This window comes from Eubalaena glacialis, chromosome 5 (assembly GCF_028564815.1).
Source record: "Eubalaena glacialis isolate mEubGla1 chromosome 5, mEubGla1.1.hap2.+ XY, whole genome shotgun sequence".
NCBI lineage: Eukaryota > Metazoa > Chordata > Mammalia > Artiodactyla > Balaenidae > Eubalaena > Eubalaena glacialis.
Window position 1 is genome coordinate 487,412 of NC_083720.1, and position 22,512 is coordinate 509,923.

At 61.1% G+C, this 22,512-nt stretch overlaps 1 protein-coding gene across 2 annotated transcripts; it reads left to right on the plus strand.

Moving 5' to 3' along the window:
- Positions 1 to 8,039: 8,039 nt before the first annotated feature.
- FGFRL1 (fibroblast growth factor receptor like 1) lies at positions 8,040 to 21,347 on the plus strand. Of its 2 annotated transcripts, none has more exons than XM_061191851.1 (7): positions 8,040 to 8,126; positions 8,696 to 8,790; positions 17,685 to 17,957; positions 19,111 to 19,191; positions 19,300 to 19,584; positions 19,656 to 20,009; positions 20,104 to 21,347. In XM_061191851.1, exons 2-7 carry the CDS (start codon positions 8,712 to 8,714, stop codon positions 20,544 to 20,546), a joined length of 1,515 nt encoding a protein of 504 aa, XP_061047834.1. In that variant the 5' UTR covers positions 8,040 to 8,126; positions 8,696 to 8,711; the 3' UTR covers positions 20,547 to 21,347. The 2 variants fall into 2 exon arrangements, with proteins under 2 accessions (XP_061047834.1, XP_061047836.1); XM_061191853.1 differs by having other exon boundaries at positions 19,300 to 19,515.
- The last annotated feature ends 1,165 nt before the right edge of the window (positions 21,348 to 22,512 follow it).

The window sequence follows — 22,512 nt, forward strand, 5'->3', positions numbered from 1 at the left end:
TTTTGGTGACTCTTTTTCTTGTAGAGTCCAGAGAATTGTCCACATAGATGATCTTGTCATTTACAAATCAGGGGCATTTTACTTCTTTCCAGTCTGAACTGGCTTGACCCTCCAGCACGATGTTGACTAGCAGGGAGAGAGCAAACCCCAGGTCTGGTTCTAACTTAAGGGGTGAGCGTCATTCTTTAACAATTAAGTGTGATGTTAGCTGTAATGTTTTTGTAGATGCCTTTTCTCAGGTGGAGGATGTCCTTTTCTTTGCCAGTTTGCTGAGAATTTTTTTTTTTTAACATCAGGAATGGGTGTTGGATTCTGTCCAGTGCTCTTTCTGCATCTACCGAGATAATCATATGTTTTTTCTTTCTGTTGATATGGTAAGTTATGTTGATTGATTTTCAAATGTTAAACCAACTTTGCATCCCTGGGATAAACCCCACCTGATCATGATGTATTATCCTTTTTTTGTTGGATTTGATTAACCAAAACTTAAGGTGTTTTGCATCTGTGTTCATGACCGATACTGTTCTGTAGGTTTCTGTTCTTGTCATTCTGGATTTGGCATCATGGAATGAGTCAAGAGGTAGCCCCTCCTCTTCCCTTTGCTGGGAGTGTTTGCGTAGAATGGGTGTTATTTCTTCCTTAAATGTTTTGTAGAATTTCTCAGTGAAGCCATCTGGGCCTGGTGTTTTCTTTTTTTTTTAATCAGTAAAGAAAATGAATTAATAGTTTAAAATTTATTCACACATAAGCACACATGCGCACAGGCACATACATACATAAATATACCCACAAAAAAATCCAACCTCAAATGATTCCTTGGGTAAGTTCTACCAAACACTGAAGGAACAGATATTTTCAATCTTATTCAAATTGTTTTACAAAGCAGAGAAAGAGGAAATGCCCCCCACTCATTTTATGAGAGTGGCATATCCTTTTTTTCTTTTGAATTTTGTTTATTTATTTTTTATACAGCAGATTCTTATTAGTTATCTATTTTATACATATTAGTGTACATATGTCAATCCCAGTCTCCCAATTCATCACACCACCACCACCCTCCCTGGGCCTGGTGTTTTCTCTGTGGGAAGGTTTTTAACTAAAAATTCAAATTATTTAATAAATACATTCAGTTTTTCTACTTCTTCTAGAGTGAGCTTTGGTAGTTTTTGTTTTTCAATGAATTTATCCAGTTCTTCTAAGGTGTCAAATGTATTGGCATAAATTTATTCACAATGTTCCCTATTCTTCTTCTTTTTTTAAAAAAAATTATTGGGGTATAGTTGATTTACAATGTTCTTAATTTCAGGTGTACAGCAAAGTGAATGTGTTATACATGTACATATATCCACTCTTTTTTAGGTTCTTTCCCCATAGAGGCCATTACAGAGTACTGAGTAGAGTTCCCTGTGCTCTACAGTAGGTCCTTATGAGTTACCTATTTTATATACAGTAGTGTGTATGTGTCAATCCCAATCTTCCAATTTATCCTTCTCCTCCTTACCCCCCCCCACCCCCCGCCCCGGTAAGGGGTTTATTTTCTACATCTGTAACTCTATTTCTGTTTTGTAGATAAGTTCATTTGTAGCCTTTTTTTAGATTCCACATATAAGCGATATCATATGATATTTGTCTTTCTGTCTGACTTACTTCACTCAGTATGACAATCTCTAGGTTCACCCATGTTGCTGCAAATGGCATTATTTCATTCTTTTTAATGGCTGAGTAATATTCCATTGTATATATATGTACCACATCTTCTTTATCCATTCCTCTGTTGATGGACATTTAGGTTGTTTCCATGTCTTGGGTATTGTAAATAGTGCTGCAGTGAACATGTATCTTTTCAAATTCTGGTCCTATTCTTCTTCTAATGTGTGTAGAATCTGTAGTAACATTGCATCTCTTGTTCCTAATACTGATAATCTGTGTCTTTTCTCTTTTTTTTTCCAGATCCATGTATAAAAGATTTATGGATTTTATTGATCTTCTCAAAGAACCAGCTTTTGGTTTCATTAATTTTCTCTATTTTTTTCTTTTTGTTTTGTTTTCTATTTCATTGATTTCTAATGTGATCTTTCCTGTTTGCTTCTTCTGCTTACTTGGGGTTTCACCTTTTCTCATGTTTTCTAGTTCCTTTGGAAGGAAACTGAGGTCATTGATCTGAGCCCTGTCTTCTCTCATTAGGTGCTTAGTGCCATAAATTTCTAAGTACTGCTGTAACTGTGTTCCACGGGTTTTGATATGTTCTCTTTTCATTTCCATTCAGTTCAAGATAATTCTTAATTTTCCTCTGGTTTCTTCTTCAATGTATGGGAAATTAAGAAGTGGATTACTGGGACTTCCCTAGTGGTCCAGTGGCTAAGACTCTGCACTCCCAATGCAGGGGGCCCGGGTTTGATCCCTGGTCAGGGAACTAGATCCCACATGCCGCAACTAAGAGTCTGCATGCTGCAACGAAAGATCCCACATGCTGCAACAAAGACCTGGCACAGCCAAAATAAATAAATAAAATATTTTAAAAAAGAAGTGGATTATTGGTTTGCAAACATTTGAGGATTTCCCAGATATCTTTTGTTAGTGATTTCTAGTATAATTCCAATGTGGTCAGACAACATTCTTTGAATGACTTGAATTATTTAAAAAATATTGCCACCTGTGGCTCAGGAAATGTTTGACTGTTCTGTAAATATCAATCAGGCCAAGTTAGGTGATAGTGTTCATGTCTTCTATATTCCTGATGATTTTCTGTCTACTTGTTGAATCACATTTGGGAGAAGAGTGTTGAAACCTCTGAGTATAATTGTGGATTTGCCCATTTCTCCTAATCGGCTTTTGCTTCATGGATTCTTACCGTGTGCCATCAGGTACATGCACATTTAGACTGTTACGTCCTTTTGATGATTTTAGAACTTTGTCATTATGAAATGGCCCAATTTTTCTCTGGTCATATTCTTGCTCTGAACTTTACTTTGATATTAATACATCAGCCACTCAGTTATTTTGTTGAGTGTTAGCCAATTTATCTTTTCCCACCCCTTTACTTTTAACCAATTTGTGTCTATATTTGAAGTGTGCTCTGTGGGCAGCATATAGTTGAATCTTGCTTTTTTTTTTAACCCAATCTGGTAACCTCTGCCTTTTATTGGGATGTTTCAATCATTTACATTTAATGTGAGTATTGATATGATTGGGTTTAAATCTACCATCTTGCTATTTATCTTTTATTCATCTCATCTGTTCTTTTCTCCTTTCTTCCTGCCCTTTTTTTTGGATTATTATTTTTTTAAATTTTCCCATTTGTCTCTTTTGTTGCCTTCTTAGCTGTAATTCTTTGTTCGGTTATTTTAGTGGTTGCATTGGGATTTATACTATACATTTTTTAACTTGTCAATGTCCACTGTTGCGTGAGATCATACCATCTCATATGTAGTAAGAGAACCTTCAAACACCATTTCTGATTTTCCCCTCCCAGCCCTTGTACTCCTGTGGTCATACGTTTTAACTTTTCATATGATAGAGATCACACAATACGTTGTTGTTATTTCTGCTGTAAGCAGATGATTGATTATCTTTTAAAGAGATTTAAATCATTAAAAAAGCATTCCTTACAGCGACTCACATAGTCTCCCTTTCTGGGGCCCTTCACTTCTCTGTGTGGCTTCTGGTTTCCCTCTGGTCCCATCTTCCTTCTACTTGGAGGATGTCCTTTCACATTTCTGGTAGTACAGATCTGCCAGTGACTAATTCTTCCAGCTTCTTATGTCTGAAAAAGCCCTGTTTCACCTTTGTTTTCGGAAGACACTTTTGCTGGTAAAGACTGCAGGTTGGTGGGTTTCCTTTTCTCGCATTTTAAAGATATTGCTCCACTGTCTTCGGTGCATTGTTTTCATTCAAGACATCAACCAATCATCCTTTTCTTTGTTCCTGTATAAAAATGTGCCTTTTTTCTCTGGGTGCTTTTAAGCTATTCTCTTTATAACTAGTTTTCAGCATTTTGAGGAGAATGGTCCTTGGTGTAGTTTTCTTCATGTTTCTGGTGCTTAAGTTTTGTTGAGCTTTTGGGAACTGTGGGTTTATGTTTTTCACTACATTTTGAAAAATTCTTGCCACTTTTTCTTAAAATATTCTTTCTTTTCCAGCTCTGTGTCCTCTCCCTTCGGGCTCCAGTTCCAGGTGTATTTCACTACCTGAAGCTGTCCCCCAACTCACGGATGCTTTGTTCATTTTTTTCAGTCATTTTTCTCTCTATGTTTCATTTGCATAGTTTCTATAGCTCTGCCTTCAAGTTCACAACCTTTTCTTTAACAGTGTTCTCTTCATCCTGTTCAGTGTATTCTTTATATGACATTTTGATTCTCCTCGCTGGAGTTCAGTTTGAGGCTTTAGAAAAATCTTCCATGTCTCTATTTAACATACTTAGCCTTGCCGCTGGCATCTTGCACACGTGCAATATAGTCACAGGATGTGTGCATGATGTTCTTGTCCACTAATTCTATTGTTTTTGTCATTTCTGGGTTCTTTTTGATTATTTTTCTCCCCTCAGTACAGTTTATCATTTTCTGCTTCTTTTCATGCCTAATAATTTTTGGTTGGATGTCAAACATTGTGTGTTCTACCTTGTTGGGTGCTGGATAGTTTTGTATTCCTATAAATATTCTTGCATTTGTTTCTGGGACACAGTTAAGTGACTTGGAAACTGTGTGATCCTTTAGGTCTCGTTTTTAAGCTTTGCTGGGCAGGACCAGAAATGCATTTAGTTTAGAGTTGATTTTTCCCTTCTACTGAGGCAAGATCCTTCTTTCTACTCTAACTGACACCGCTTGAATTACTAGGTTCTCAGCTCTGGCTGTTGAATGCAGGCACTGTGTTCCTGCCCTTTGGGCTCCCATCCTTCTGGGTGGTTTTTCCCCAGCCTTGGATGGTTCCTTTTCACTTCTGGACTGATCTGTACTCCGCTGAAGCCTCGAGGGTGACCCTCTGCGGGCCTCTGGGGCTACCTGTCTGCACAGCTCTCTCCTCTCCAGGACTCTGCCCTGTGAACCCCAGCCGTCTTGCCCTCCCGGGACTCCCCCTCCCTCTGGGCTCTGCCTGGGTCCCCACTGCCTGCACTGCGCCCTGGAAACTGCAGGGAGGGAGCAGGGACTATTTAAGTCTCCCTTCATTTGTTTGCCGTCTCGCAAGGATCGCTGTCTCCTGTTGCATGATGTCTCCTGTTGCGTGCTGTCTTGGCTGCTGTTTTTCACATGTATTTATCTCTGAATTTTTTTATTTTTTAACATGCGGAGAGCATGTAAATCTGGTCTCTGTCATTTCATCTGGCGCGGAAGCAGAAGCCTGTATGTCAGGGGCTTCGATTCCCCGGCAAGCCCCTCCCATCATTAGAGGAGTTTCTCTCAGTCCCCACACCTGCTACGAAGATGCCTTCTCTCTCAGGGCTGCGGACACGCCCTCCTTGCCCACCCTCACCCGTCCCGGTCTCGCACAGAGCCAGGGCTCAGCTTCTCGTGGTTGACTGACGATTGCATGAAGAGCAGATAAATACTTCTTGGGGCTCGCTGTGTCCGGCAGGTGGGAGACAGAAACTCTTGCAATCCCCAGGATAATTCCATGGGGTCTGATCGCAGACGGGAGGATTGAGACCGGGAGGTTAAAAGGACAGTATTTGAACCGGTTCCGTATTCCGGGCCCATTGTCATGAAGGGGAAGTGGGAGCCCGCTGGTGGGAGGAGGAGGAGGCGGCTTTGGAGGTGCGCTCAGGCTGGCCTGGCGCCGGCGTGGGGAGCGCCGCGTCCTGCGCGGAGAGGCGGCCGCGGGTCCCAGGGAGGGAGGGGAGCCGGGCGGCCTCCGGGGCCGCCACGCTCCGAGCCTCCGCCAGGGGGCAGCGCGTCCCCGCTCAGGGAGGTGAGCCCCGCCCGGGGCGCGCCCCTTCCCACGCGCACACCAGGTCATGGCCCCTCGCCCGCCAGCAGGGACTGCCGCCCCCTCCTGGAGCTGCCCACCTGGCGGGGACCCCGCCCCACGGCCCACCTCATCCCGCCCACCGGCGCGGTGCCGCCTCGCCCTCGGCCCGCTTTCTGTTTCCGACCCCCCCCCCCCTCCCCCCCGCTTCAGAGCCACCTTTCGCACAGCTGCCCCTGGCAGTCTCCCACCTGTCGCAGCTCTTCACGCCCCGGTGGCGTCTCCTCATACCCCTGCCCGCGCAGCCCGCCACTAGCCCCGGACCTCTTCCCCCACATGCCCGTTTTGTCCCAGAGCACCTGTCTGTGACCCCCAGCGCCGCTGGCACCGTCCTTAGGTGGGCATTGAACCCGCCCTCCTGGCTTCCTTCTCGCTGCGGGGCCTGACCCCAAGCGCAGGAGGGCTACTCGGGTCTGTCAACGTCTGGGCCTTCACCCCGCGTGCAGGCAGGATGGGGGGCGGGCCTGGCTCACCACCACCCTCCCATGAGGTGCCCACCCTGGCCCAGAGACAGGATTTGGGAACCGCCTTCTCACTGGCTTGGAAGAGATGCGCAGCCTGGGTCTCACCGGGCCCCAAACCCTGATGGCTCACACCCCCTCACCCAGCTCTCCTCTGCCCTGGAGATTCGGACCTGCAAGGCCTCTCCAGTTCCAGTGTTCGCTGGAAGGCTTCCTGGGAGAGGGAGCTCCTGAGAGGAGAGAGGCTGTTCCAGGCAGGGCTCCCGAGGGAATAGCATGGGCAAAGGTCCAGAGGGGATGGAGGGAGGGCTGCAGGGGGTGGGGGTGGGAGCTGGACAGGACCCAGGCATCCAGGGCCTCAAGGGTGGTGGGGTTTGTGTTGAGGGCACTGGGGAGCCAGAGACGTGTCAAGGCTGTGTTTTAAATGATGATTCTCCGTTCCAGAGATGTGACAGTGGAGGGGAAGCCAGGGGAGCCTGACCCACTGATTCAGGCCAGAGAGGATGGGGGTTGCTCGGGGAGAGCCTGATGGATGGAAATAGGGGAGGCACGGGAGCCAGTGTGTGCACGTCGCTGAACAGGAAAGGGAAGGGCAGTGGGGCAGCGTGGAGGAAGATCCGCGGGAGAGCGGGACTCCGCAGCGCGTGCTTCCAGTCCTGGGCATGGCTGGGAGAGTGCTGCCTGGGAAATCTTGGGTAAATTACCTGACTTCTCTGTGCCTGCGTTTCTTCATCTGCACAGGACCTCAGTACCCCACATCACCTGCGACTTGGCCCTCCCTGGAGTCTCTTGGGGCCAGAGCGGGGTCTTGGATCTCCCCTCCGCTCCCAACGACAACCGGGGGCTCAGACCTCGGGGCCCTGACGGCCCATCTGGGGCTCGATCAGGGCCAGCTCTGGAGGTGCGCGGGGTGTTGGTGGCCTGAAGTTGTGTGCTCAGACACGGGCGCCAACGGGTGCAGCTGCGAGGTGGGCGCCGCGGGACCTGGAGGTGCGCAAAGCTGGGCTGGGCCTGGGCGGGGCTAGGCGGATGGCCGTGAGGGGGCGCGGTGTGTTGGACCTGGCTGGGGAGGGTGGGAACAGGCTGGGGGCGGGGCTAGGGGCGGGCCGTGAGGGGGCGTGGCTGGGCCAGGGGCCGGGCGGGGCGGGGCGGGGCGGGGGCGGGGCCGTGCCCCCGGGAGCCGACCCGCCCGCGGGCCGCCCGCACCGCGAGGGTTAAGGCGGGGAGCCAGGCGGGCGGGGCGGGCGCGCACGCCGATTGGCGGAAAGTTCGGGCGCGGGGCGGGGAGAGGGGCGGGGAGATGGGCGGGACCAGGGGGCGGGACGCGGCGGCCTCGGCGCGCCGATTGGCAGGAAGTTGTGTCGGGGCGGGGCGCGCGGCGGGCTCGGCGCTCGCTCCGGGAGAGTTGACAAAGCCCCGCAGGGAAGGACGCCTCGCGGCGCGGCGCCCCGGGCCCCTCGCCCTGCCGCCCCGGGACCCCGGCCCCGGCCCCCGGACCGACCCCGCCGCCCGCCCCGCCCCCGGCCCCAGCCCCCGGCCCCCGCCCCGGCCCCGACCCGAGCCGCCCGCGCCCAGGTAGCGCCGCCCCGTCCCGAGGCCGGGCCCGGGGGCGCGGGGCGGCGGGGTGCGGCGCCCGGGGCGGCGATGACCGCGCAGCGTGCCCCGCGGGCCCGGCCCTGAGCCCCGCCGCCCGCGAGCTCCGCCGAGGTGAGCCCCTCCGCGTGCCCGCGATCCCCGGGGCAGACTGGGCGGGCCGACTCGGGAGGGCCGGGGGCCGGGGCCGGGGCTGGGGGCGGGGGCCCGGGCTGAGAGCGTCCGGGTTCCCGCTCTGCGGTGGGGAGCCGCCGGCACCGGCACGCGCCGCCGCCGCTCCCGCCTGGCCCGAGGTCCTGCCAGTGCCCCGCCCCCGCCCCTGAACCCCACGTGGGCCCCCCCCAACGCAAATTTGTCCGCTAATGGCGCAGGCGATTATCTGCGGGGCCGCCGGTGTTGTGTGTCCCGCGGGCAGGGCCCGAGTTACAAGAGCCAGGAATCCAGACGGTGTTTGGAGGGGGGGCGGGGGAGGTCGGTAATTAGTGTAAACCCTTTGTCTGCCTTTGATAACCACGGTTCCCCCGCCGCCGCTTCCTCCGCCCGGAGCGCGGCAGGGAAGGCGGGGCGGCCCGCACCCCGGTCCCCGCGATCCAGGGCTGGGGTGCGGGCGGCTCCGGGGCCCAAGGCGGGGGGCGGGGCGACCCCCACCCCCACGCAGTGACCGGCCTCTGAATGCACCCCAGGTCCACACTGGCCGAGATGACGCCGAGCCCCGCGTTGGTGCTGCTGCTGCCGCTGCTGCTGCTGGGGGCCCTCCCGCCGGCCACCGCCGCCCGAGGTGAGTGCTGGCGCCCAGCCCGGCGCCCCGGCCTCCGCCAGCGCCGCCCCTTTCCCTCCGGCCCTGAACCCTGCCACAGTGCCCGCCTGGCGCGCGTGCCTGCGCCCCGCCCCTGCTGGCCCCGCTCTGCCTGCCCTTCACCCGCGGGTCGCCCCAGTGCACCCATGGGACCCTCCAGCTCACCCGCGGGCCCCCCAGCTACCTGTGGGGCACCCCTCACCTATGGGGCATCCCTATCTCACCCATGAGGTCCCTCCAGCTCTCCCACAGGGTTACCCCTCACCCTCAGGGCACCCCCAGCTCATCCGTGGGGCCCCACGCTTGCTGGCAGGGTGGGCTCTGGCCCCAGTTCCCCTCAGGACACACGCACACATCCACACACACATCCCTGCAGTTGCGGGCAGCTGCTCACGGTGGATTCTTGCGTGATGGGCTGTTTGGCCACATTGGACCCAGTTAGGCCCCTGGGAACCTGCAGAGACCCCCCTGGTGGTCAGGGTTGGGTGTGGGGACAGTGGGGACATTCTTGGCCTCTGGGACTAATGACCCAGCCCTGTGCCCTAGGCCTGCCCATCTCTAGGAAGGTACAGGGTGGGGGCTGGGAGACTGAGTGCCCAGTGCATGGGGTCACTGCATGGTGGAGGGTAGGGGCCTGTCTTAAGGCAGACCCTGAGACCACCTACTCCCGGCTACACACTACGTCTCTCGGCGTGCACCACACCAGGGCCTGGACGTGGGCTCACACACCTGCTGTGCAAGCGGGCAGGCCCAGATGCCTCTGGAGGGATCCCTGCCCCTGCAACCAGCCCCAGCAAGGGGCGTCCTTGGCTCATGGGTGATGCGTGCCCGCAGACTCCCACCGCCATGCTCAGTGCTGGCCTCTCTCAGCTAGGCGGGACCTGCGGCCAGGCCAGCCCTTTGGGCGTGTTGACCACTCAGGATCGTCCTTGCCCTGTCTACCAGCCCTCTGAGGCTTCGCACCCCTCCCCCGCCGCCGCTGCCGCCCAGCGGGCGCACTGAGACCAACCCGGCCTTATATGGCCACGTTCGGGTGTGGGGTGGCGGGCGGCGGCCCAGGTGGGCCTCATGCCACGGTGCCCACCCCCCCCCCCCGCCCCGCCTGCCCCGCCAGGGACTGGCTGGCTGGCTTGAGGGTGGGGGCTGCCCAGGCGTGGCCAGGACGGGCGGTGGCCAGGGTACTGCGGACGCGCAGGTCGTGCCCAGCAGGGCCCCCTCCGCCAGCGGCCAGTGGCCTGGACTCTGATGGCTGTGTTATCTGCTTGTTCTCCCCCACCCACGCACCTGCCTGTCCTCCGGCCACTCGGCCAGGGAGGCTCTGGAGGCCACTGGCCTGGCCTGGTCATTGGCTGGAGCCTGAGGTGGCGTGGCGGGTGGCAGCGGGCCGTGGATGGCAGTGGGCGGTAGGGCCTGCCTCGGCGCCCAGGCAGGTCCCACCCTGCCCTGTGCCCCTTGGCTGAGGCCTTGGGCTGCGTGGTGCGGGCCCTGGCGGCAGCAGGGAGGTGGGAGCCCCTTTCCAAGGGCAAGGGCCTCTGTGGTTTTGGGGGTGCGGGGGGCAGTGCTCTTCCTGAATTGTGCTGGCTTCTCCGCCAGGCCTCGACTGGAGGGCAGAGTCGTTTCAGGCCCTTCCCACTTGGCGAGTGAACAGGCTGAGCGCGGACCTTCTTTAGGCTGACGAACCAGCGCAGAGAGAGTTTGGGTGGTTTTTTGAAAGCCGTTTTCCCCGTGGTGTCACAATTTCTGGAATCGGAACATTTCTAGACTCCAATCATATTTTTAAAGTTCCCCTTTTCCCAAAGTTTCACAATCTTGGTGGGTTTGTCTTACACTGTTTTTTTTTTTTTTTTTTCAAATTTGAAAAAAGAATTTGGCTTTCTTCATTTCCATTTTATTTCTCACAGTGAGACCTCTGAGAGGTTTCGAATGAAATACCTCTTACAAATTACTTTGGAAGAAGTCATTTCAGGGTTTTCTGAGAAGTGCCACGTGTGAACTTCTCTGAGGATGGTGCATTGGATGGTCTCTGAGCAGCCAGCCCTGGAGGTCCCTCCCTGTCCCCTGGACCTGGCCGGCGTGCCGGGTGCCCTACCTCCTGCGGGACGGCGAGGACTTGGGGCTGCCCTGCCTTGGGGCTGTGGTGGGAAGGGTCTGCGGGGGCGCGTGAGTTGTTGGGGAAGCATGTGGCCGTCAGGGCGGCTGTGGCGCGTGCATGTGCATTGGCTGACCTCGGCCTCTGGCCAGGCTGCAGGGGGCCTCCTCCTCCCCTCTAGGTCCCTGCAGGCGGTGCTGGCCAGTGTGCGGCCAGGGCTGAGGTGGACTTGTGGGAGCCCGGCCCAGGCTCTGCGAGGTGGGGATGTGGGCCAGCGGCCCCATTTACGTCTTGCCTTGGGCCCCACTCCTGGAAGGGAAAATAAATCACTGTCCCCTCTGGGGGGAGGAGGGAGCTGAACAAAGTGGCCTTTGGCTGGGCCAGGCTGAGCCTGGGCCGCCCGCAGGCTCTGTCTCCATCGTGGGGGGATCAGTGGGCCTCCGGCTCCGGCCCGGCTCCGCAGCCCTAACGGGGGACGTGTTGGTTTTCCCCAGCAGCAGCCTCAGCCTCCGATCACCTGGGCTGCTCAGCTCACTGACGTGCTGGGGGAGGTGAGCTGTGGCTGCCTACCGGCTGTGTGGCCATCCACATTGGCCTCCTTTGCCCCATGCTGTGCCTCGCCTGGTGACTGCAGCCCTGGTGCGTCCAGGTGACGGCCTCCGTCAGCAGGTCAGCATGTGGAAGGAAGGCGTGCCCATGCCACCGTCCCCAGACCCCACGGACACTATCGCCAGCGTGGCCCCACCCTACCTTGCCCGCCACCCGCTCTTCCTAGTGGTGGCCACCAGGTGCTCCTGGTCAAGCCCAGCCTGGCTTCTCTCCGGGCCCCAGGAGAGCAGGGGCCACTGTCCTGGGCTACCTCAGGTGGGGTCGCAGCCCTGGGTCCACTGGAGGGTGGTGGGGTGCAGAGGCATGGGCGTCACCCTGGGGCCTGGAAGGAGAGGTGGGGGCCGGTCAGCGTAGGCAAGGACAGACCTCCAGCTGGGGGGATGTTGTGGGCAGAGGTGGGCAGCTCACCGGGGCCAGAGTGGACATCCAATGGACACGGGCGCCTTGGTGTAGTGGGGTAGGGGCCTTGGGTGGGGAAGGGCTGGGCCGAGAGGCTGGTCAGCTGACGGGGTGTCCTGGGGGCTTTTCCACCAGGACATTGTGGCCAGCCTTCCTGGCTCCGGCGAGGAGTCCTGGGGCCTCCCTCCACACCCTGTGCCCCGACTGAGTGGCTGGGGGCGGGGCCTGGAGGCGGGGGGGGGGAGGTGCCCACCCCCCGTCCAGCACAGACTGGCCCCCTTGAGGAGGTCTGGCCCAGGGCGGGGTTTCTAGGCGCTGTCCCTGAAGCACTGCAGGAGTTGCTCCTCCAGCCTAAGGGCTGCTGAAACCCAGGGTTTCCCATCTTGGCAGGAAACACAGTTGCTTTTCTTCCTGCCGGGGAGTTTATTTCATGAGAGATTTTCACAAGCTGTGCGCTGTTGAGTGGCTGAGGAGTGAATAAAGGGGCCTGGGGCAGCAGGCGGGGAGGAGGGACCCCTCTGGCTCCCAGGGTCCTGAGCCCCGGAGGAGCCGGGGCCTGCGGAGCGTGCTCTCCTGGTCCGGGGCCACTGCCAGTGGCTTCAGGGCTGCCCTCTGCACTCGTGCAGCAGCCTGTCCGGGTTCCGGCGGGGACAGTGGGGCTGACTCTGGAGCTCAGCCCGACACAGCATGTGCGCCTTGAGGGCCAGGTGGCCTGCCCCGTGGCCTCCGGGGGCCTGGGGGCGCCTAGTCTGGGCTGGCCTGCTCAAGCCCCATGGCCTCAGTCCTCGCCTCAAGAAGCCCGCCGTGGGCATGGGCTGTCGCGGAGCAGGTATGGGTGGGAGGGAGGGGCTCTGGCCTGGGGTCGCGCAGGCCGGGCTGCTGCGTGGGTTGGGTCCTCTGCTGCCATAGCCATCGCCCTCACCCTCGAGGTCCTGCTTAAACGCCCAGGGGCTCCAGGCTCAGAAAAATGTCCTCGTCTCACCTCCGAGGTGACTCCGGTACCTGGATCGGGGCCCCCTGGGGCGGGGCCCCTGGGGTGGTCTGGGCCCTGCGGCGCATTACCCTGTGCTCTGGGTCCAGTGCCGGCAGGTGTGGGAGGCCCCACTGGACAAGGGCCTTCTCGGTCCTTTGGCAGCTGGAGCGGGTCTGGGTCAAGTGATGTGCGTGAGGTGGGGGTGGATGGCGGGGTGGGTCAGCGTTGAGTCTGGTGGGCCTGGTGAGATCTGGACACCCGATGGGGGCTGCCCGGTGTTCAGCTGAGTCCCTTGGTGAGTGCCCGGGTGCTTTGCGGTCACTGCCCCCTGTTGGCAGTTCACATGGGTCCCCCCCAGGGCAGTGGCACCGTCAGGGTGATGCTCCGGGCCTCCCGTGTCGGTCCTGGGGGTGGTGAGGGTGAGGCGGAGGAGCCCTGAAGCTGGGGGTCCACTGAAGGTCCATCTGGGGGCTTCCAGAGAAGAGGACAGACCCAGAGGCCCCTGGTCTGCCAGCCCCCCGGTGCGCGGCTGGGCAGCCGGTGGAGGGGGCGCTCCCACCGGCTTGCTCGGTGGGTCAGGCCGTCCCTCTGCCACGCCCAGCATGGCCTGGTTTCTGGGGCAACCACCTGTCCTGCGGGTCCTACCAGTTCCACCACAGGTCCCGTGGGTCCAGCCCCCGGGGGCCGCCCTGGGCCGGCTGGTGACCGGGAGCCTGTGTGTGAGTGCGGGTGTGCACGTGTGCTGAGCCTGCCCCCCTCGTGGCAGCCCTGGGGTGGTCCTCACCTGTGCCCCCGCCCTGGGGCGTTCCTGTCCTTCCCCCCCAGGCCTCGCCTTCTTGGGGAGGGTGCTGGCCCTACGGCCTTCCCAGCTCACCCCGCGGCGCCCGGTCCTCACTGTGAGGAACACCTTGGGCGCCCGCACCCCCCAGAGAGTGCCTACCTGCCCTGCCTGGTGCCAGGTGCCCAGGCAGGCCGGGTGGACCTGCCCCCTCCCGGCCCCCCAGCCAGGGCCCAGTGCCCCTCCCCACGCCGCTTACTTAGCTGGTCCTGCACAGCGGGACGGTGGCTCCTGGCTGGCCGCCCTCACCCCACAGCCAGGCCCATGCTGGTTAGCCCGATGCCCCCCCCCCGCCACCTCCCCTGCCCCCTGCCAGAGAATTCCTTCCAGGCTGGAAATTTCTGGGGCTTCGCAGGGCTTGCGGGGGACGGAGCTGCCCTGATGAGCCGGCCGGTGCTTCATGCACCCTCGTCCTCACCTGTGTTTGCGGCTTCACGGGGTGGCGGCTGAGACCACCGGGGCCTCTGTGGCCCCTGCTGGTCTCTGGCACGTGGGCCCTGGAAGAGGGGCGATGTCTGGCCCGGCCCCTCTTGAAGGGAGCTTGGGGGTCGGCAAGCCAGGTCCCACAGAACACTCTGGGCGGTGGGGAGGGGTGGAGCCCGATACTTGGGATCCCTCTCACCCCTGCCACGGCCAAGCCCCTGACAGACCGTGAACAGAGCGGGAGCGTGGGTCCAGATGGAATGGCCAGGGCAGGCCACCGTGCCCCTGGGGGCGGGGAGGGAGGAGGGGGTGTCGGGAAGGTGCGCCAGGCTGGGCGGAGGCCGCGGGGCAGTGAGGTGTGGGGTGCTGAGCTTTGGGGCGGCCCCGAGGGCCTGTGAAGACGGCTTGGGGGTACAGGGTGGTGGGCATGGGGTGGGCTACAGCTGGGGGTCCCTTCTCTGTCCCTGCCAGCACCTTTGCCTCCCTGGGCCCCGGGGCAGGAGGGGTATCAGCTGGGGTTGCAGCCGGGTCTTGTTATACTAAACGGGGGAAAGCGGTGCTCCTGGCCAGGCAGGGGGAGGGGCTGTGGGCCTGGGCGTCTGGAGTGCTCAGAGGTGGGGTGTGTGTGGGGGGGAGTCTGCATCCACTGTTGGGGTGTGCATCTGGGGGTCGGTGTGACAGGATCTGTGTGTGACAGCAGCTCTGGATGGCGGCTGGGAATCCAAGCTGGGTTTGTGGGGCCCTCGGAGCGGCTGCCCCCCATCCCCCCCAGTACCCCCATTCCTGACCACGTTTTCACAGCTGAGGGTGGAGGAGGATGGAGGAGAGGAAGGGGCGACACCTTCCCTGCCCGTTACGTTCAGCGCCCCTCTTGGGGTGAGACCCTGCCCCAGCCTGCCTTTGCCCCGCGTCTGCCCTGCCTGCGCCGTGTGCCTCCTGCCTGTGCCCGCGGCTTCCTAGGGCTGCGACTGCGGGTGGGTGCAGGGTTGGGGCTTCCTGGAGGAGGTGCTCACGGGGAAGGCGCTAAGGCTGCGTCGGCTGCCCCCACCCACACGCCCTCCAGGGGCCTGCGGGTCTCCAGCTCAGGCCTCAGTTTCCCCGTGGCTGAGGGGTGGGAGGCCTTGTCCAGGTGCAACAACAGGGCTTCTGTTTCCCAGGCTAAATATAGAGCTGCAGCAGCCGTGCTGGCGGCCAAAATTCCCAGGAATCTGGGGGGCCAGGCCTCCCGCTGGTGAGCCTGCTGGGGGGTCTCTGCAGAGGCCGGGGTGGGGGGCAGGGCCCCGGCCTCGTGTCTGGGTCCCCCGGAGCCCAGGTGGGGGTGGGGAGGGGTGAGGCTGGCCACAGAGGGGAGGGGGGCTGTTTGCTTTAGGATAAGGCTGGCTCCAGCCGGGGCCTCTGGACGGGCGCTGCCTTGTCCCCCTCACTGCTCACAGGCCGGCCCATGGGGCCACACTTCCGGCCCATCTGGCGGTCACTTGGCTCTGTCCCTCCACTCCGCAGGACCGAGGGTGGCGTCCCTGCCTCCCAGTAGGTGCCCCCCAACAAGGTCTCCTCTGGCGGGTGGGGAGAGGGAGGGGCCTCACTGTCAGGCTGGCGCTTTCTCTGCCACTGAGGCGGGCTCCTTCGGGGGTCGGGGGTGTTGAACCAGCCCCCAGTGGTGCCCCCGCGATGCCGCTGGGACAGGCAAAGCCCCAGCAGGGAGGGATGCTGTTCCTCGTGCGGGCACCGTCCTCCCCACATGCTTTCCGGGCCATTGCGTGTGTCTGTGTGGACACGTGTGGGTCCGTGTGCCTGTGCTTGTGTGTGTGTGATCCTTGCACCCAGGTGTCAGCCCGGGAAGGGCTGGGGGGTGCCCTTTTGTCCTGCAGCCTGGGAGGCCCCTGTGAATGGTGGAATTTCAGGCAGTGACAGGTGGTGGACAGGGTCTGCCTGGGAATGAGGCCCAGACCCTGGGCGGCCTGGGGGGCCTCAGAAGGTCCACTTGTCTGGGGGCCCTGAAGCCTCGCCCACTGCGAGCTGGGTAGGTGCCTGGGGGACCCTGGAGACAAGTGAGTGATTAGGGAGAGGCGGGTGTCAGGGGAAGCCAGAGGGCTGGCTGGCTGGCTGGCACCTCTGGCACGGCCCACTGTCCAGGGGCTGCATGGAGGGGGTGGGGCCACCCGAATGGGGCAGGATGTGGAGGGGGGAGGCTGTAGAGGGAAGGTGCCCAGTGTCTCTGTCCCTCACACCCCAGTCCCCTGGAATCAGAGACTCGGGACCCCCTCCCCACCTGGGGCCCCAGAGAAGCTGAGCCCTGGGCTGTCAGCTCCCTCCATCCAAATGGGGATGGCCCCCTACCCTCCCTGCGCACCCCAGGCAGAGGCGATGGGGGCCCATGCTCTGTGAGAGTCCCTGGGAGCTAGTCTCCGGGGGACCCACAGGAGCACTTCGGTTGCAAAGCGGCAGCAGAACCAGCCGGTCATTAAAAACACACGCCGCTCTCAGGCCCTGCAGCGATAGCACCTCAGAGCAGCCACGCCTCCGGCACCTCCGTGTGGCCAGGGCTCGGGACCGGCCTTCACGGCCTGGAGTGGCTGCCTTGTGGGGTGGGTGCCCCTTCCAGTGGCTGGTGGGCGGAGTCCTGGGAGCCAGGCCCAGCCAAGCCCCTGGGAAGGGCAGCTGGGTGCCCGTGGCTGCCTCTCCTGGTCTGGAGGGACCGTGGGTGGGTGACCACGTAAGAGCCCTCCACCCCTCGTGGTCTTCCTGTGGTGCAGGGGCTGCAGACCAGCCCCAGCTCAGGGCGTCAGGCATGGGGGCGCGGCGGGGAGGGGACTGAGGGTCCACCAGGAGATAGCGCCATAGCCTTCTGATGTCCGCAGCGTCCTTCCCAGCTGGCCCATCTCTTGCTGCCCTCTAGGCCTGGTCATCCCCATTCTCCCTGGACTTGACTCCAGAGAAAATGAGGCTGGGTGGACCCGGGCCGGTGCGGACGGGGATGGGTTTCTTCCCGCTGGTGAAGGGCATCATGGCCTCAGCCCAGGACTCAGGCTTCTCCCATGGCAGACAGTGGTCACCCAGGGCTGGGATGCCCAGCTGCTTGCCCTCTGACCAGGGCCTTGGTGACCTGGTGTGGCCTGGTTGGCAGCAGGGAGGCTCTTGTCCAGGCAGACAGACCCGGTTTGATGCAGCCCATGCACACACAGGCACAGACGTGGGCCATCAGACGCAGGGACGCTCACACGTGCACACACAAACAAACGGGGTGCCTGCAGGGAGGTGGTGGGGGCCGCCCTCGCTCGCCTGTGGACGTGCCTCCTGGGCGAGCCGCTCCTCCCCCCTCCCACCCCCACCCCGGCATTCCAGCTCCCGTGCGGGAGCGCGGTGGGCCCTGGGTGAACGCCGCTTCCTGTGGTCTGGGAGCTGGGTAGGTGTATCTGGGTGGAGTCCTGGGTTGGGGACCCGGCAGGGACAGCCCTCCCCCGGCTCCCAGTGCCCATGCCTGCCTTGGCCCTGACCGACCACCTGCCGGTCCCCTCCTCCCTGACCGAGCCCTCTGACCCCCACAGGCCCCCCGAGGATGGCGGACAAAGTAGTCCCGCGGCAGGTGGCCCGGCTGGGCCGCACCGTGCGGCTGCAGTGCCCCGTGGAGGGGGACCCGCCGCCACTGACCATGTGGACCAAGGACGGCCGGACGATCCATGGCGGCTGGAGCCGCTTCCGCGTGCTGCCCCAGGGGCTGAAGGTGAAGGAGGTGGAGCGGGGGGATGCTGGCGCCTACGTGTGCAAGGCGACGAACGGCTTCGGCAGCCTGAGCGTCAACTACACCCTCATCGTGATGGGTCAGTGCTGGCCGTGCCAGGGCGGGGCCTGCCGTGCGTGCCTAGTCAGCTCAGGCGGGCAGGCAGACCTTCCCTGTGTGCCCACCCCTCACCCTGCATGAGCTCGGCCCACGGCCCCCAGCACCAGACCCGTCCTGCTCCCCGCCTCTGAGCCCAGGACACCACCCCCAGGCCGGGCCCCACCCCCTCAGGCCTCACCTTGGGGTTCCCCTTCCTCCCGACCCCTTCTCCCCCAAAGTTCTGCTGACCTGGGGGCCAGGGCTGGCTGGGGGGGGCGGCAGGAGTGGGTATGGGGGGCCCAGGTGGTGGTCCCACTGAAGGGCAGCCTGGCGGGGCAGGCGGGCCGGCAGCCTTGGCGTCGGCCATGACTTTGAGGCTCAGGTTTCGGAGTTCAGAGGGGCCGCTGGGAAGGAAGGGCCTTCTGTTCTCCTCTGCCTCTGGGGCCCGGGCTTGGGGACCGGGCGGCGCCCCCAGCAACACGCCCTCCACTCGCTGGTACCGGGCGCTGGCGCCTGGCCCTCCCCCACGGGCTCCCGGGCGGGTCCCTCGGGGCAGGCTCCCTGGCAGCACAAAGGAAGAGCCTGACCCATGCGCCTCTCCACTGGGTTCCGGGGTGGGGTCTGAGCGCCTGGCCTTGGTCCTGGGCCGTGGAGGCGCGGCTGGCACCGGGAGCGGGGGCATTCCTCAGCACGCCGCCCCCCTCAGGCCTCACAGGCCTTCTCTGGGCTGTGGAATGGGAGTACTGTGGGTGTCCCCCCAGCGTCCTTTCAAAGGGGAGGATGCCCAGGAGGTATGCGAGCCATGTCAGCTCTCCTAGCTCTCGGCCCCTTGATGTGGGCTAGGGTTACTGCAGCTGCCGGCTGGGCCTGGTCCCCACCTCCCCCAGGCCCTGCAGACCCCCCGGAGCCAGGGTGGGGGAGCCAGATCTCCGTCCCACCCACGCCTGTCGGGGTCACCTGCACCCAGGGAGTGGGCCGGGTGGGCGGCTCCTGCCCAGCTGTCTCTGGGATTCTGAGATGTGGGTGTGCACCCATGGCCTCCTGCTGGCGTTTCTAGAGCTTTCCCAGCTGGGCCTGAGGCTGGGGCCTGGGAGCCAGTCCTGGGGTCTTACAGGGGCTGCGGAGGCCCCTCTCATGCACCCTCCCCTCTGCAGACGACACCAGTCCAGGAAGGGAGAGCCCGGGGCACGACGGCTCTTCCGGGGGCCAGGAAGACCCAGCCAGCAAGCAATGGGGTGAGCACGGGGAGAGACGTCACCATCTTGGTCGGGGGGTGGGGCTGTGCCTCCACCCCAGTGCCCGCTGACTTCTATGCCCCGCCCGCTCCCCTCCACCCCGCGCAGCCCGGCCCCGCTTCACGCAGCCCTCCAAGATGAGGCGCCGGGTGATTGCGCGGCCCGTGGGCAGCTCCGTGCGGCTCAAGTGCGTGGCCAGTGGGCACCCACGGCCCGACATCATGTGGATGAAGGATGACCAGGCCTTGACGCGCCCGGAGGCTGGTGAGCACAGGAAGAAGAAGTGGACCCTGAGCCTGAAGAACCTACGCCCCGAGGACAGCGGCAAGTACACGTGCCGCGTGTCGAACCGCGCGGGCGCCATCAACGCCACCTACAAGGTGGACGTGATCCGTGAGTGCCGGGGCCAGGGGTGGGGGTGGGCTTGCGCCCGGGGGCTGTGCCCAACGCATGTCCCTGCGCAGAGCGGACGCGCTCCAAGCCCGTCCTCACGGGCACGCACCCCGTGAACACGACGGTGGACTTTGGAGGCACGACATCCTTCCAGTGCAAAGTGCGCAGCGACGTGAAGCCGGTGATCCAGTGGCTGAAGCGCGTGGAGTATGGCGCCGAGGGCCGCTACAACTCCACCATCGACGTGGGCGGCCAGAAGTTCGTGGTGCTGCCCACGGGTGACGTGTGGTCGCGGCCCGACGGCTCCTACCTCAACAAGCTGCTCATCACACGCGCGCGCCAGGACGACGCGGGCATGTACATCTGCCTGGGCGCCAACACCATGGGCTACAGCTTTCGCAGCGCCTTCCTGACCGTGCTGCCCGGTGCGTGGGCCCCGCCCTGCCCCGCCCCGCCCCACCCGGGCCCCGCCCACACGTGACGCTCCCCTCCCCGCCCCCTCCTCGGTTTCTCCTGCAGACCCCAAGCCGCCAGGGCCGCCCGTGGCCCCCTCGTCCTCGACCACCAGCCTGCCGTGGCCAGTGGTCATCGGCATCCCAGCCGGCGCCGTGTTCATCCTGGGCACCGTGCTCCTGTGGCTCTGCCAGGCCAAGAAGAAGCCATGCGCCCCCGCGCCCGCCCCTCCGGTGCCTGCACATCGCCCGCCCGCGACGGCCCGCGACCGCGGCGGGGACAAGGACCTGCCGGCACCCCCCACCCTCGGTGCCGGCCCCGGTGTGGGGCTGTGTGAGGAACTCGGGCCCCCGGCGGCCCCCCAGCACCTGCTGGCCCCGGGCTCAGCCCCCGGCCCCAAGCTTTACCCCAAACTCTACACGGACACGCACACGCACACGCACTCACACACGCATTCGCACGTGGAGGGCAAGGTCCACCAGCATCAACACATCCACTACCAGTGCTAGGGTGCCTCGGGGGGGGCTTGTGGAGGCCCGGCCAGCCGGGCAGGCTTGGGGCAGAGGGCCACAGAGGAAGATGGACTGCGGGTGAGAGGCGCCCCACGTGAGACACACACACACCTGGACGCACACACATGCATGACATACCTCTGGACACACACACACACACAATTACACACACACACACTCAGAGTAAGAAGCCTTTGGGAAGGTCTGTATTGTAACTCTGCAGTGCGCATGTAGCGATGGGCTAGCTCATGAAGGAATCCCTTGGCCCCGTGATAAGGATTTCATGGGGGCCATGGTCACCCCCCCACCCTGGCCTGGCAGGAGATCTGAGAGGCACCCTGGCTTTGCAAACCAAAAACTCCGACCCCCTTCCCTACGCCTGCCCGCCTGTGTCCCTGCCCAGGCTATTTTTGCCACCACCTGTCCTGGGTGTCCAGGAGTCCACCAGTGCCCTGGGCAGGGGGGTCGGGCGGAGCAGTCCTAGGCCCCGTCCTGAGAGGCCGGAGCTGGCTGGGGGTGCCTCCCGTCCCACTGCCAGAGAGAAGGGGCCCTTGATATTTATATTTAAAAAATAAAGATAATAATATTAATAATGATGAAAGGAGGGCTGGGCCACAGAGACTCGGCCTCTCCTGAGGCCCAGGACCCACCTGGCCTTTTGGCCACGCTGGATGTCCACCTCGGGACCGGGCATCCATCACCCCACTACCCGTGGCGGCCCCAGGCCTCTGTAATTTTATATAGAGTTTGAGCTGAAGCTTCGTATATTTAATTTATTTTGTTAAACAAGAAAATGTGCATCCTTTCCTCTAAGCTGGTGTTTCTTCCTGTGTTTGCATCTGTGCGTGAGCGTGTGCCTGTTTATAGGATGGATGGGGGAGCTCTCAGGAGCCCCATCACCAGGCCTTAGGCTCGGGGGCTGAGGCCTGAGGGTCCCCAGGGCCCGCCATCAGTGCCCTGAACCGAAGGACTCTTCCCCACTCACCTGCATACGCCTCCCTGGCCAGCCAGAGTCCTGCACATCTGGCCCAGGGGGGGGCCCCCAGCCCTCAGTGCAGGGCCTGTGTTTCTCCCGTCCCACATTCTGGGGTTCCCTGGGTGGCCTTGGTGGGGAGGTGGGCTAGGGCCAGTTGCCTGCAGGGCACCGTCCACCCTGGGTGTGCAACCGTGGCCTCGCTCTCCGGATGAGGAAACTGAGGCTCTGACTCACTCAACCAGCAGGCAGGGGTTGGGTTGCCCCTGGCCCAGAGGTTCTGGAGCATCTTAAGAAAAGAGCCGGTGCGATTTTAGCGAAGCCCCCGGCGCGGTATGTCGGAAGGTCGGCAGGAGGGGCGAGGCCGAGCCGCTGATTCCCAGCGCTTCAGGAAACAAGCCCAGGCTCTGCCTGACCCGCTGGTCGGGGTGCCCGCCATCCTGCCCAGGCGACGCTGGGCCCACGGCTAGGGCGAGTCTCCCCTCCTCCGTGCCTGGGCAGTGAGCTGCTGTCCAACCCCCGCCTCCTCCCCAGCTCCGGGCTGGGTCCCCTCCCGCTGCTCTAGTCTCCCAGGGCTCAGTCCCCAGTCCCCTTGCCCTTCCTCCACTGGGACCCCCATGCAGTGCAGGATGGGGTCCCTTGTCCTTCTCAACCTGCCCCCATCCTTTGGCCTCCCAGGGGGGACCCCACTCCTATCTCTTAGGAGGCAGGGGCTAGCTCTGAGGTAAGCCCCACTGGGGTGGTCCTGACTCTGTGGGCAGTGACCAAGCTGTGGCCTGGTGACGGAGACCACCTATAGCGGACACCACGGGAGACCTAGGGCCTGGCTGGCTGTGGGGAGCCGGGCTGCAGTGGCCAGGGGAGTAGTGTGGGCTGCAGGCAGCCCGCAGCTGGTGACCGAACAGATGTTCCCCAGACAGGACAGGCTGCAGCCGACGCCTGGTTGGGTTTCAGTCTGAGGGGGTAGGGTGGGGAGAGGGTAGACGCTGG

Excerpts from the sequence above, each read along its gene's own strand:
- FGFRL1 (XM_061191851.1), top strand. The coding sequence starts at position 8,712 with ATGACGCCGAGCCCCGCGTTGGTGCTGCTGCTGCCGCTGCTGCTGCTG. Across the intron at positions 8,791-17,684 it reads GCCGGCCACCGCCGCCCGAG|GCCCCCCGAGGATGGCGGAC; the intron begins GTGAGTGCTGGC and ends TGACCCCCACAG. Across the intron at positions 19,585-19,655 it reads CTACAAGGTGGACGTGATCC|AGCGGACGCGCTCCAAGCCC; the intron begins GTGAGTGCCGGG and ends GTCCCTGCGCAG.